This window comes from Pseudophryne corroboree, chromosome 7, assembly GCF_028390025.1.
Source record: "Pseudophryne corroboree isolate aPseCor3 chromosome 7, aPseCor3.hap2, whole genome shotgun sequence".
Lineage (NCBI taxonomy): Eukaryota > Metazoa > Chordata > Amphibia > Anura > Myobatrachidae > Pseudophryne > Pseudophryne corroboree.
In genome coordinates, this window is record NC_086450.1 from 5,281,298 (window position 1) to 5,295,903 (window position 14,606).

The 14,606-nt window shown below is 49.1% G+C and overlaps 1 protein-coding gene across 1 annotated transcript in view; it reads left to right on the forward strand.

The window, feature by feature from the left end:
• The first annotated feature begins 2,850 nt into the window (after positions 1-2,850).
• CTLA4 (cytotoxic T-lymphocyte associated protein 4) overlaps positions 2,851-14,606 on the forward strand; it is a 46,444-nt gene continuing 34,688 nt past the window's right edge. Inside the window, exons 1-3 of the mRNA XM_063932161.1 lie at positions 2,851-3,109; positions 6,056-6,406; positions 8,839-9,189. Coding sequence (XP_063788231.1) covers positions 3,055-3,109; positions 6,056-6,406; positions 8,839-9,189 — 757 coding nt within the window. The 5' untranslated portion in view covers positions 2,851-3,054. The remainder of the gene's footprint in view (positions 3,110-6,055; positions 6,407-8,838; positions 9,190-14,606) is intronic.

A 14,606-nucleotide genomic window follows, 5' to 3' on the forward strand; every position in this document is an offset into this window, starting at 1 on the left:
TAGATGGACACAGTGACAGCAGCACAGCCCCTTAGATGGACACAGTGACAGCAGTACAGCCCCTTAGATGGACACAGTGAGAGCAGCACAGCCCCTTAGATGGACACAGTGACAGCAGCACAGCCCCTTAGATGGACACAGTGACAGCAGTACAGCCCCTTAGATGGACACAGTGACAGCAGCACAGCCCCTAAGATAATGACATACCACGGTATAATGAGATAGACATACCACGGTACAATGACATACCACGGTATAATGACATATTACGGTATAATGACATACCACGGTATAATGACATATCACGGTATAATGACATACCACGGTATAATGACATATTACGGTATAATGACATACCACGGTATAATGACATATCACGGTATAATGACATACCACGGTATAATGACATATTACGGTATAATGACATACCACGGTATAATGACATATCACGGTATAATGACATATTACAGTATAATGACATACCACGGTATAATGACATATTACGGTATAATGACATACCACGGTATAATGACATATTACGGTATAATAACATATCACGGTACAATTACATACCATGGTACAATGACATACCACGGTATAATGACATACCACGGTATAATGACATATCACGGCATAATTACTTACCACGGTACAATTACATACCACGGTACAATGACATATCACGGTATAATGACATACCACGGTATAATGACATATCACGGTATAATGACATACCACGGTATAATGACATACCACGGTATAATGACATATTACGGTATAATGACATACCACGGTATAATGACATATTACGGTATAATGACATATCACGGTATAATGACATACCACGGTATAATGACATATCACGGTATAATGACATATTACAGTATAATGACATACCACGGTATAATGACATATTACGGTATAATGACATACCACGGTATAATGACATATTACGGTATAATAACATATCACGGTACAATTACATACCACGGTATAATGACATACCACGGTATAATGACATACCACGGTATAATGACATATCACGGCATAATTACTTACCACGGTACAATTACATACCACGGTACAATGACATATCACGGTATAATGACATACCACGGTATAATGACATATCACGGTATAATGACATACCACGGTATAATGACATACCACGGTATAATGACATATTACGGTATAATGACATACCACGGTATAATGACATACCACGGTATAATGACATATTACGGTATAATGACATATCACGGTATAATGACATACCACGGTATAATGACATATCACGGTATAATGACATACCACGGTATAATGACATATCACGGTATAATGACATACCACGGTATAATGACATATCACGGTATAATGACATATCACGGTATAATGACTTACCACGGTATAATGACATATCACGGTATAATGACATACCACGGTATAATGACATATCAATCACGGTATAATGACATACCACGGTATAATGACATATCACGGTATAATGACATATCACGGTATAATGACATACCACGGTACAATGACATACCACGGTGCAATGACATACCACGGTATAATGACATATCACGGTATAATGACTTACCACAGTATAATGACATATCACGGTATAATGACATACCACGGTATAATGACATACCACGGTATAATGACATATCACGGTATAATGACATACCACGGTATAATGACATATCACGGTATAATGACATATCACGGTATAATGACTTACCACGGTATAATGACATATCACGGTATAATGACATACCACTGTATAATGACATATCAATCACGGTATAATGACATACCATGGTATAATGACATATCACGGTATATAATGACATACCACGGTATAATGACATATCAATCACGGTATAATGACATACCACGGTATAATGACATATCACGGTATAATGACATATCACGGTATAATGACATACCACGGTACAATGACATACCACGGTGCAATGACATACCACGGTATAATGACATATCACGGTATAATGACTTACCACGGTATAATGACATATCACGGTATAATGACATACCACGGTATAATGACATACCACGGTATAATGACATATCACGGTATAATGACATACCACGGTATAATGACATATCACGGTATAATGACATATCACGGTATAATGACTTACCACGGTATAATGACATATCACGGTATAATGACATACCACTGTATAATGACATATCAATCACGGTATAATGACATACCATGGTATAATGACATATCACGGTATATAATGACATACCACGGTATAATGACATATCAATCACGGTATAATGACATACCACGGTATAATGACATATCAATCACGGTATAATGACATACCATGGTATAATGACATATCACGGTATATAATGACATACCACGGTACAATGACATACCACGGTATAATGACATACCACGGTATAATGACATATCACGGTATATAATGACATACCACGGTACAATGACATATCACGGTATATAATGACATACCACGGTACAATGACATACCACGGTATAATGACATACCACGGTATAATGACATATCACGGTATATAATGACATACCTCTTATGTCTCTCTCTATATTGTGCATGACATTGGGTTCCTAGAACAAGTAATGTGAGAAGTCTCATTGTTTCCCGCTGCCGGATGGGCCTGTTTGGGTCACGCAGAGTTTCTCAGCCATCGATGTGGTTATGGCAGTACGTATTATCTTCATCCCACCACTTCCTTTCTCGTAAAGCCAAAACACTGAGCACTCAGCGCCTTATGGTTAGTGTCTATGAATCTGAGGTTATATATGCCTGCGTCTGTGTGACCTGAAGCATCTAATCAAAGTCTCAGCGGTCTCACGCGTTTCCTGGGGGCTCAAGTTCAGCGTATGTAATGCAGACAGGCTGAGCCGACGCAGAGGCTCGCCACTTCCTAGAGTCCTGACGTGACGACCTCAGAGGTCGCTATATAGGGATACAGACACAAAGCCGGCTGCAGCTGACGGGGCAGAACTCTGGATATTGTCTCTGGGACACAATGCTGACGCGCGTGTCGGTGGCTGTCACCTGGTTCTGTGTCAGTGTGTTGGAAGGTAAGTGGAATTAGAGGATGAGGGTCACAACCCACAACGCAGAGATTTATTGTATTGTTGTGGCTTTTTTTTACCTGTCTGCTGTTTAGTGATTTTCTGATTTGACAATAACATTGTAATGTAAGAAACAGAGAAACTGCAATCTATCTATCTATCTATCTATCTATCTATCTATCTATCTATCTATCTATCTATCTATCTATCTATCTATCTATCTATCTATCTATATCTATCTATCTCTATCTATCTCATATCTATCTATCTCTATCTGGGTCTGGGACTGAGGGTCGACAGCACAAAGGTCGACACACCTTAGGTCGACGCCAATTGGTCGACACACCTTAGGTCGACATGGACAAAAGGTCGACATGGACAAAAGGTCGACAGGAACAAGGTCGACATGGAAAAAGGTCGACATGAGTTTTTTATGTTTTTTTGGTGTCGTTTTCTTCGTAGAGTGACCGGGAACCCCAATTAGTGTACCCCGTCCCCTCGCATGGCTCGCTTCGCTCGCCATGCTTCGGGCATGGTGCCTTCGGTCCGCTACTGCTTCGCTCGGCACACTTTACCATTCCAATCGTAGTCCAGGTGGATCGTTAAGTATGAAAAGGTTCAAAAAAAGAAAAAAATCGTGAAAAACTCATGTCGACCTTGTTCCTGTCGACCTTTTGTCCATGTCGACCTAAGGTGTGTCGACCAATTGGCGGCGACCTAAGGTGTGTCGACCTTTGTGCTGTCGACCTGGAGTCCGGATACCATCTATCTATCTATCTATCTATCTATCTATCTATCTATCTATCTATCTATCTATCTATCTATCTATCTATCTATCTATCTATCGTTCTATCTATATATCTCTCTCTCATATATATCAATCAATCAATCAATCAATCAATCAATCAATCAATCAATCAATCTATCTATCTATCTATCTATCTATCTATCTATCTATCTATCTATCTATCTTTCTATCTATCTATCTATCTATCTATCTCTATCTCTCTCTCTCTCTCTCTCTCTCTCTCTCTCTCTCTCTCATATCTATCTATCTATCTATCTATCTCATATCTATCTATCTATCTATCTATCTATCTATCTATCTATCTATCTATCTATCTATCTATCTATCTCTCTCTCTCTCTCTATCTCATATCTATCTATCTATCTATCTATCTATCTATCTATCTATCTATCTATCTATCTATCTATCTATCTATCTGTCTCATATCTATCTAACTATTTATCTCATATCTATCTATCTATCTATCTATCTATCTATCTATCTATCTATCTATCTATCTATCTATCTATCTATCTATCTATCTCACGCACATTTATAGAACACTGCAAGAAAATGGATAAAGGACAGTGTGATTGAATAACAAAGAAATCTCAAGTTAAGTCCATGAATGCTGTATAGGTATTAGTGACAGAAGGGGAGGGGGCAGGAGAGAGGGGCAGTCAGGAGATGCTGGGCTTCAAAAAGGGGGGAAGCTGCAAGTGAAAGTAATTAAAACAGATACTTGAGAAGTGCCGCCAACAGCGCCCCCTACCCTGCAGCGCTATGTGCGGCGCCCCCTACCCTGCAGCGCTATGTGCGGCGCCCCCTCTGCACACACCTAGTTACGGCTCTGACAATTCGTTTGACTGATTAATGTTTGAAATATTGTCACTTCTATAACATTTCCCGTCATTAAGTGCTATCATGACTAATAATTATGATCAAGAAGGGTATTTATCAAAGCATGGAGAGAGATAAAGCACCAAAGGGTCTATGTACTAAGTCTTGGAGAGAGATAAAGTGGAGGGAGATAAAGTACCAACCAATCAGCTCCCAACTGTCATTTTTCAAATCCAGCCTGTAGCATGGCAGTTAGGAGCTGATTGGCCGGTACTTTATCTCTCTCTAGACTTTGATAAATATCCCCTAACCTCCCCACAAAATCTGCTTGGACATGAGTTTTGTTCTTCCATAGAAGTCACTTAGTCCCCCGGGATCACAAATACATTAGAATAGTGATAGCAAATGCCCTACCCCCCTCCTGCCCTACCCTCCCTCCTGCCCTACTCCCCTCCTGCCCTACCACCTTCCTGTCCTACCCCCTCTTGCCCTACCCCCTCCTGCCCTCCCCCCTCCTGACCTTCCCCCCTCCTGCCCTTTCCCCCTCCTTCCCTACCCTCCCTCCTGTCCTACTCCCCTCCTGCCCTACCCCCATTCTGCCCTACCCCTTCCTGCCCTACGCCCCTCTTGCCCTACCGTCCTCCTGCCCTTCCCCCCTCCTGCCCTACTTTCCCTCCTGCCCTACTCCCCTCCTGCCCTACCACATTCCTGCCCTACCCCCCTTCTGCCCTACCCCCTTCTGCCCTACCCCCCTTCTGCCCTACCCCCTTCTGCCCTACCCCCTCTTGCCCTACCCCACTCCTGCCCTACCCCCCCTCTTGCCCTACCCCCCTCCTGCCCTATCCCACTCCTGCCCTTCCCCCCTCTTGCCCTATCCCTCTCCTGCCCTTCCCCCCTCCTGCCCTACCCCCTCCTGCCCTTCCTCTCTTCCTGCCCTACCCCCTCCTGCCCCACCCCCTCCTTCTCTACCCCCCTCCTGCCCTACCCTCCTACTGCCTTCCCCCCTCCTGCCCTACACCCTCCTTCCCTTTTTCCCCTCCTGCCCTTCCTCTCCTCCTGCCCTACCCCCTTCCTGCCCTACCCCCCCTCCTGCCCTACGCCTCTCCTGCCCTACGCCCCTCCTGCCATACCCTCCTCCTGCCCTACCCCCATCATGCCCTACCCCCCTCCTGCCCTACCCCCCTCTTACCCGGCCCATTTCTGATCACAGGAGCACACCACCTGAAACCTCTCTGTGCGCAAGATTTAACCAAAGTCCGCGCCATGTGTGACAGTGTTCTGTAGGTTAGCGATGGGTGACGCATGCTGATGTTTCTCCTTCGCAGGTGCCCAGGTGACGCAGCCAGAGGTGGTGGTAGCCAGCAGGCACGGAGAGGCCACGCTGGTCTGCGGCTACAAGGTGAGGAGGAAGGCAGAAGAGATGCATTCCAGCCTTCTGAGGAAAACCAAGAACCACATGGCAAAGATCTGCTCTTTCTCCTACACAGATGACTATGAGCCCGCTACAAGTGGCCAGGTCATTCGGTGCCTGGGTGTGCCAGGGCCAGACAACGTGACCTACCACATCTCCGGGCTACAAGCAGAGGACACGGGGCTGTATGTCTGCAAGCTGGAAGTCATGTACCCTCCTCCCTATCGCGTCATCGAAGGCAGTGCAACCTTTATCTATGTCGGCGGTAAGTGCTTGTCCTGTCTCCTACCTTCCACCTGGTGTGACGGGTTCAGTATGATTTCCCGATTGACAGGATGTCGGCGGTCAGAATCCCGACAGAGGCATCCCATCCATCAGAATACCAACAGCCCCCCATTAAGTCCCCTAATCCTCACCTGTTCCCTACCCTATCCCTAACCCTCCCTGCTTGGTGCCTAACCCTAACCCTCCTTCCCTGGTACCTAACCCTAACCTTCCCATCCCTGAACCCTAACCTTCCCATCCCCGAACCCTAACCTTCCCATCCCTGAACCCTAACCTTCCCATCCCCGAACCCTAACCCTAACCTTCCCATCCCTGAACCCTAACCTTCCCATCCCCGAACACTATCCCTAACCTTCCCATCCCTGAACCCTAACCTTCCCATCCCTGAACCCTAACCTTCCCAACCCTGAACCCTAACCTTCCCATCCCTGAACCCTAACCCTAACCTTCCCATCCCTAAACCCTAACCTTCCCATCCCTGAACCCTAGCCCTTCCATCCCCATACCCTAACCTTCCCATCCCTGAACCCTAACCTTCCCATCCCTGAACACTAACCTTCCCATCCCTGAACCCAAACCCTCCTTCCCTGGTGCCTAACCCTAACCTTCCCATCCCTGAACCCTAACCTTCCCATCCCCGAACCCAAACCCTAACCTTCCCATCCCTGGACCCTAACCTTCCCATCCCTGAACCCTAACCTTCCCAACCCTGAACCTAACCTTCCCATCCCTGAACCCTAACCTTCCCATCCCTGAACCCTAACCATCCCATCCCTGAACCCTAACCTTCCCATCCATGGACCCTAACCCTCCCATCCCTGAACCCTAACCTTCCCATCCCGGAACCCTAACCTTCCCATCCCTGAACCCTAGCCCTTCCATCCCCATACCCTAACCCTCCAATCCCTGAATCCTAACCTTCCCATCCCTGAACCCTAACCCTCCCATCCCTGAACCCAAACCCTCCTTCCCTGGTACCTAACCCTAACCTTCCCATCCCTGAACCCTAACCTTCCCATCCCCGAACCCTAACCTTCCCATCCCTGAACCCTAACCCTCCCATCCCTGAACCCTAACCTTCCAATCCCCGAACCCTAACCCTAAACTTCCCATCCCTGAACCCTAACCTTCCCATCCCTGGACCCTAACCCTCCCATCCCTGAACCGTAACCTTCCCATCCCGGAACCCTAACCTTCCCATCCCTGAACCCTAGCCCTTCCATCCCCATACCCTAACCTTCCCATCCCTGAACCCTAACCTTCCCATCCCTGAACCCTAACCTTCCCATCCCTGAACCCAAACCCTCCTTCCCTTGTACCTAACCCTAACCTTCCCATCCCTGAACCCTAACCTTCCCATCCCCGAACCCTAACCTTCCCATCCCTGAACCCTAACCCTCCCATCCCTGAACCCTAACCTTCCAATCCCTGAACCCTAACCTTCCAATCCCCGAACCCTAACCCTAACCTTCCCATCCCTGAACCCTAACCCTCCTTCCCTGGTACCTAACCCTAACCTTCCCATCCCTGAACCCTAACCTTCCCATCCCTGAACTCCAACCCTCCCATCCCTGAACCCAAACCCTCCTTCCCTGGTGCCTAACCCTAACCTTCCCATCCCTGAACCCTAACCTTCCCATCCCCGAACCCTAACCCTAACCTTCCCATCCCTGAACCCTAACCCTCCCATCCCTGAACCCTAACCTTCCAATACCTGTACCCTAACCTTCCAATCCCCGAACCCTAACCCTAACCTTCCCATCCCTGAACCCTAACCTTCCCATCCCTGGACCCTAACCCTCCCATCCCTGAACCGTAACCTTCCCATCCCGGAACCCTAACCTTCCCATCCCTGAACCCTAGCCCTTCCATCCCCATACCCTAACCTTCCCATCCCTGAACCCTAACCTTCCCATCCCTGAACGCTAACCTTCCCATCCCTGAACCCAAACCCTCCTTCCCTTGTACCTAACCCTAACCTTCCCATCCCTGAACCCTAACCTTCCCATCCCCGAACCCTAACCTTCCCATCCCTGAACCCTAACCCTCCCATCCCTGAACCCTAACCTTCCAATCCCTGAACCCTAACCTTCCAATCCCCGAACCCTAACCCTAACCTTCCCATCCCTGAACCCTAACCTTCCCATCCCTGAACCCTAACCCTCCTTCCCTGGTACCTAACCCTAACCTTCCCATCCCTGAACCCTAACCTTCCCATCCCTGAACCCTAACTCTAACCTTCCCATCCCTAAACCCCAACCCTCCTTCCCTGGTACCCGGCCCATTTCTGATCACAGGAGCACACCACCTGAAACCTCTCTGTGCACAAGATTTAACCAAAGTCCGCGCCATGTGTGACAGTGTTCTGTAGGTTAGTGATGGGTGACGCATGCTGATGTTTCTCCTTCGCAGGTGCCCAGGTGACGCAGCCAGAGGTGGTGGTAGCCAGCAGGCACGGAGAGGCCACGCTGGTCTGCGGCTACAAGGTGAGGAGGAAGGCAGAAGAGATGCATTCCAGCCTTCTGAGGAAAACCAAGAACCACATGGCAAAGATCTGCTCTTTCTCCTACACAGATGACTATGAGCCCGCTACAAGTGGCCAGGTCATTCGGTGCCTGGGTGTGCCAGGGCCAGACAACGTGACCTACCACATCTCCGGGCTACAAGCAGTGGACACGGGGCTGTATGTCTGCAAGCTGGAAGTCATGTACCCTCCTCCCTACCGCGTCATCGAAGGCAATGCAACCTTTATCTATGTCGGCGGTAAGTGCTTGTCCTGTCTCCTACCTTCCACCTGGTGTGACGGGTTCAGTATGATTTCCCGATTGACAGGATGTCGGCGGTCAGAATCCCGACAGAGGCATCCCATCCATCAGAATACCAACAGCCCCCCATTAAGTCCCCTAATCCTCACCTGTTCCCTACCTATCCCTAACCCTCCCTGCTTGGTGCCTAACCCTAACCCTCCTTTCCTGGTACCTAACCCTAACCTTCCCATCCCTGAACCCTAACCTTCCCATCCCCGAACCCTAACACTAACCTTCCCATCCCTGAACCCTAACCTTCCCATCCCCGAACCCTAACCCTAACCTTCCCATCCCTGAACCCTAACCTTCCCATCCCTGAACCCTAACCTTCCCAACCCTGAACCCTAACCTTCCAATCCCTGAACCCTAACCCTAACCTACCCAATCCTGAACCCTAACCTTCCAATCCCTGAACCCTAGCCCTTCCATCCCCATACCCTAACCCTAGCCTTCCCATCCCTGAACCCTAACCTTTCCATCCCTGAACCCTAACCTTCCGATCCCGGAACCCAAACCCTCCTTCCCTGGTACCTAACCCTAACCTTCCCATCCCTGAATCCTAACCTTCCCATCCCCGAACCCTAACCCTAACCTTCCCATCCCTGAACCCTAACCTTCCCATCCCTGAACCCTAACCTTCCCAACCCTGTACCTAACCTTCCCATCCCTGAACCCTAACCTTCCCATCCCTGAACCCTAACCATCCCATCCCTGAACCCTAACCTTCGCATCCCTGGACCCTAACCCTCCCATCCCTGAACCCTAACCTTCCCATCCCGGAACCCTAACCTTCCCATCCCTGAACCCTAGCCCTTCCACCCCCATACCCTAACCCTAACCTTCCCATCCCTGAACCCTAACCTTCCCATCCCTGAATCCTAACCTTCCCATCCCTGAACCCAAACCCTCCTTCCCTGGTACCTAACCCTAACCTTCCCATCCCTGAACCCTAACCTTCCCATCCCCGAACCCTAACCCTAACCTTCCCATCCCTGAACCCTAACCCTCCCATCCCTGAACCCTAACCTTCCAATCCCTGAACCCTAACCTTCCAATCCCCGAACCCTAACCCTAACCTTCCCATCCCTGAACCCTAACCTTCCCATCCCTGAACCCAAACCCTCCTTCCCTGGTACCTAACCCTAACCTTCCCGTCCCTGAACCCTAACCTTCCCATCCCCGAACCCTAACCTTCCCATCCCTGAACCCTAACCCTCCCATCCCTGAACCCTAACCTTCCAATCCCTGAACCCTAATCTTCCAATCCCCGAACCCTAACCCTAACCTTCCCATCCCTGAACCCTAACCTTCCCATCCCTGAACCCTAACCCTCCTTCCCTGGTACCTAACCCTAACCTTCCCATCCCTGAACCCTAACCTTCCCATCCCTGAACCCTAACTCTAACCTTCCCATCCCTGAACCCCAACCCTCCTTCCCTGGTACCTAACCCTAACCTTCCAAGCCCTGAACCCCAGGGGCGGATCCAGAAGAAAATGATAGGGGGGGGCACCATGGAAGGGGCAAGTACATTTGCGTGCGGCTTCGGTGCATGTGAGGTGGCTTCTTATACAATGCCTACAGTTGTAGCGCTCATTATGCAGTGTCCACTGTACTGGTAGTGCCCCTTATATAGACCCCATAGTAGTGGTGCCCCTTATGCAATGCCCGTATTGCCCCTAGTAGTAATGTTGCCTGTAGTAATGCCCCCAGTCATTTAGCGCCCTAGTAGTTATGCCCCCAGTGGTAATGCCCCTGCAGTTATGACCCCAGTAGTTTACCCCCCCTTTAGTTTAGCCTCCCAGTGGTAATGCCCCCCTGTAGTTTGCCCCATTGTAGTTTGGCCCCTGTAGTTATCCTCCAGTAGTTTGGTCCCTGTAGTTATGCCCCCAGTAGTTTGCCCCCCCTGTAGTTTAGCCCCCAAGTAGTAATGCCCCTGTAGTTTGCCCCCAGTAGTAATGCCCCTGTAGTTACGCTGCCAGTAGTAATGCCCCTGTAGTTACGCGGCCAGTAGTAATGCCCTCCTGTAGTATGCCCCCAGTAGTAATGCCCCTGTAGTTACGCCGCCAGTAGTAATGCCCTCCTGTAGTATGCCCCCAGTAGTAATGCCCTCCTGTAGTATGCCCCCAGTAGTAATGCCCCTGTAGTTACGCCGCCAGTAGTAATGTCCCTGTAGTTACGCGGCCAGTAGTAATGCCCCTGTAGTTACGCCGCCAGTAGTAATGCCCTCCTGTAGTATGCCCCCAGTAGTTAGCCCCTTTGTAGTTGGCCCCCAGTAATAATGTCCCCCAGTAGTTTGCCCCCAGTAGATGCCCCCCAGTAATAATGTCCCCCAGTAGATGCCCCCCAGTAATAATGTCCTCCAGTAGTTTGCCACCAGTAGTAATGCCCCCTAGGAGGTTGCCCCCAATAGATGAGCCCCCAGTAGTAATGCCCCCAGTAGATGCCCCCCAGTAAAAATGCCCCCAGTAGATGGCCCCCATTAAAAATGTCCCCCAGTAGCTGCCCCCAGTAGTTATGCCCCTAATAGATGACCCCCCCAATAGTAATGCCCCCAGTAGATGCCCCCCAGTAATAATGCCCCCAGTAGTTTGCCCCAGTAGTAATGCCCCTTGTTGATGCCCCCCAGTAGTAATGCCCCAGTAGATGCTCCCCCAGTAATAATGCCCCTAGTAGTAATGCCCCTCCACCCAGTAGTAATGTCCCTTGTTGATGCCCCCCAGTAGTAATGCCCCCAGTAGATGCTCCCCCAGTAATAATGCCCCCCCCTGTAGTAATGCCCCTTGTTGATGCCCCCAGTAGTAATGTCCCCCGCCCCCGTAGTTTGGCCCAGTAGATGACACCGCAGGAAGAGAAAACACAACATACTTACCAAGCCCCGTTCCCGCTTCCAGACCTCTGCAGTCCTCCTCCTCCTGGCGTCCTCTCCTCAGCACTATGAGAGAGACGTCATGACTGACGTCTCTCCCATAGCGCACGCCGCACAGTGACAGCGCCGGAGTCAGGAGCTCAGTACTGAGCTCCTGCCTCCGGCTGCCGCTGTGCAGGGAGACGGGCGCCCGCTGGTAACACAATTTCAGCGGGCGCCTGTCATCTCCCTGTGCGGCGCCGGGGGAACGATGACGGAGGGACGGGGGACGGACGAAGGGACGGGGGACGGAGGCCACAAACGACAGGGGGGCACGGGCCCGAGTGCCCCCCCCCCTGGATCCGCCACTGCTGAACCCCAACCCTAACCCCCTCCTAATGCCTAAACCTAACTCCCTGCTGAAAGAAGGATCGGGGTTCCGTCCGTCGGTATTAAGACGCCGGGATCCCGAGTCCTGTCGGGATTAGACGCCAGTGTTCCTGCTGCGGACAGGATTCCAGCGTTGGTGTTTCGATGCATAAGTAGCAGTCCATTGTCACTACTCTGCAGTATAGCTGATATTGAGGGTTGTGTTACACAGGTGCTTTGACAAGTTATTTTCCAGCTACAAAGCCTTTGTTATATAATAATGCTGCTACCCATCACATTGGTGTAGCTAGGCTCTGAAACTGCTGCACGCCATGGGGGTCATTCCGAGTTGATCGCTAGCTGCCGTTGTTCGCAGCGCAGCGATCAGGCTAAAAAGTGGCACTTCTGCGCTTGCGTACGGGACGCAATGCGCACGCGCGATGTACTTTCACAACAAACGATGCAGTTTCACACAGGGTCTAGCGACGCTTTTCAATTGCACTGCTGGCCGCAGAGTGATTGACAGGAAGTGGGTGTTTCTGGGAGGTAACTGACCGTTTTCGGGGAGTGTGTGAAAAAACACAGGCGTGCCAGATAAAAACGCAGGAGTGGCTGGAAAAACGTAGGCGTGGCTGGCCGAACGCAGGGCATGTTCGTGACGTCAAAACAGGAACTAAATAGTCTGAAGTGATCGCTAGCTAGAAGTAAGTCTCTAGCTACTCTGAAACTACACAATCTTTTTTTGCAGCAGCGCTGCGATCCTTTCGTTCGTACTTCTGCTAAGATAAGATACACTCCCAGAGGGCGGCGGCCTAGCGTTTACACTGCTGCTAAAAGCAGCTAGCAAGCGAACAACTCGGAATGAGGGCCCATGTTTTCTGAGCTTAATCTGTCTCGTATGACCGGTTCAATCCACCTGTCTGACACAACCCTGAGCTACTGAACTTCCAATTACAGTTTTGGAATGTAGATGCATAAAACATTATGTGCTAAAATTAATAAAAAATTGAAAACAAATCCGTCTTTCTATCCGGGATTGGTGGATGTCATACATAGGTCAGCGGCTGTCACAGTGTTTATTCAGAGTTCCGTTTTTGTCTCACTGTTGCATTTCCCAGCCTGGCCAATATATAAAACACTCAGATTCGCGGAGAGGTTTGGGCCAATGGTAGCTATGCAGGAATCCTGGATTTGGTGCAGGTTCCAGATGGATTATAAAGTATGGACAAAACCAATTTAACCAATTGTATGAACGAAAGGTTTTGTCAATTTTCCAGTGTTTGGGAGCAAATGGTCGATTGTCGTTTGCTCTCATCCATTAGCAGGTGTTCATTCCAAGTTCCAACCAGTCAGATCTGACAGATAATTGTATAGCATATGCCCAGGTTTAGCAAGTTTCAGGCTCAGCCAAACCCTCGGAGATCTGTCACCACACTCATGGTGCATACACCCTTGGCGAGAAAATGAACGACGTCACTCATTTTCAGCCTTCCTGAGCGACGTTGTTCACTTTCTCGGCAAGTGTGTATGCCGTCGACGACGAGCGATGCGAGGTCAACAACAACCCTCGCTGTCGGCCGTGCATGCCGCTCAATTTGGACTGTCATCCAAGAGCTGCCTGCACAGGCCGGCCACGGCGTGACATCACTGAGTAATATGGTTGTCATATCGCTCAGTGTGTATGCACTGCCGCCGAGCGCACGGCCCGGGAGTGGAAACACAAAGCGACGTCGCTCATAGAGCACATCGCCTAGTGTGTACCTACCTTCAGCGCTTGGATTTCTCTGTGAGGCTAGTGTGCGAGATACAGTGATATTACTGCCAGAAAATAAAGGTTATAAACATGATTTGTCATTGTCATCACGATCAGATGGGGTTTTACATATAGTTATAACAAACATTTTCCCTTATTATACAGTAGCTTTAGTCGTCCTCCAGCAATAATATATATTCTGCTACATGTAACCAATGTGATGCTTTGTGCCTATACATGTATGTCCAATAATACACTACATGTAACCAATGTGATGCTTTGTGCCTATACATGTATGTCCAATAATACACTACATGTAACCAATGTGATGCTTTGTGCCTATACATGTATGTCCAATAATACACTACATGTAACCAATGTGATGCTTTGTGCCTATACATGTAT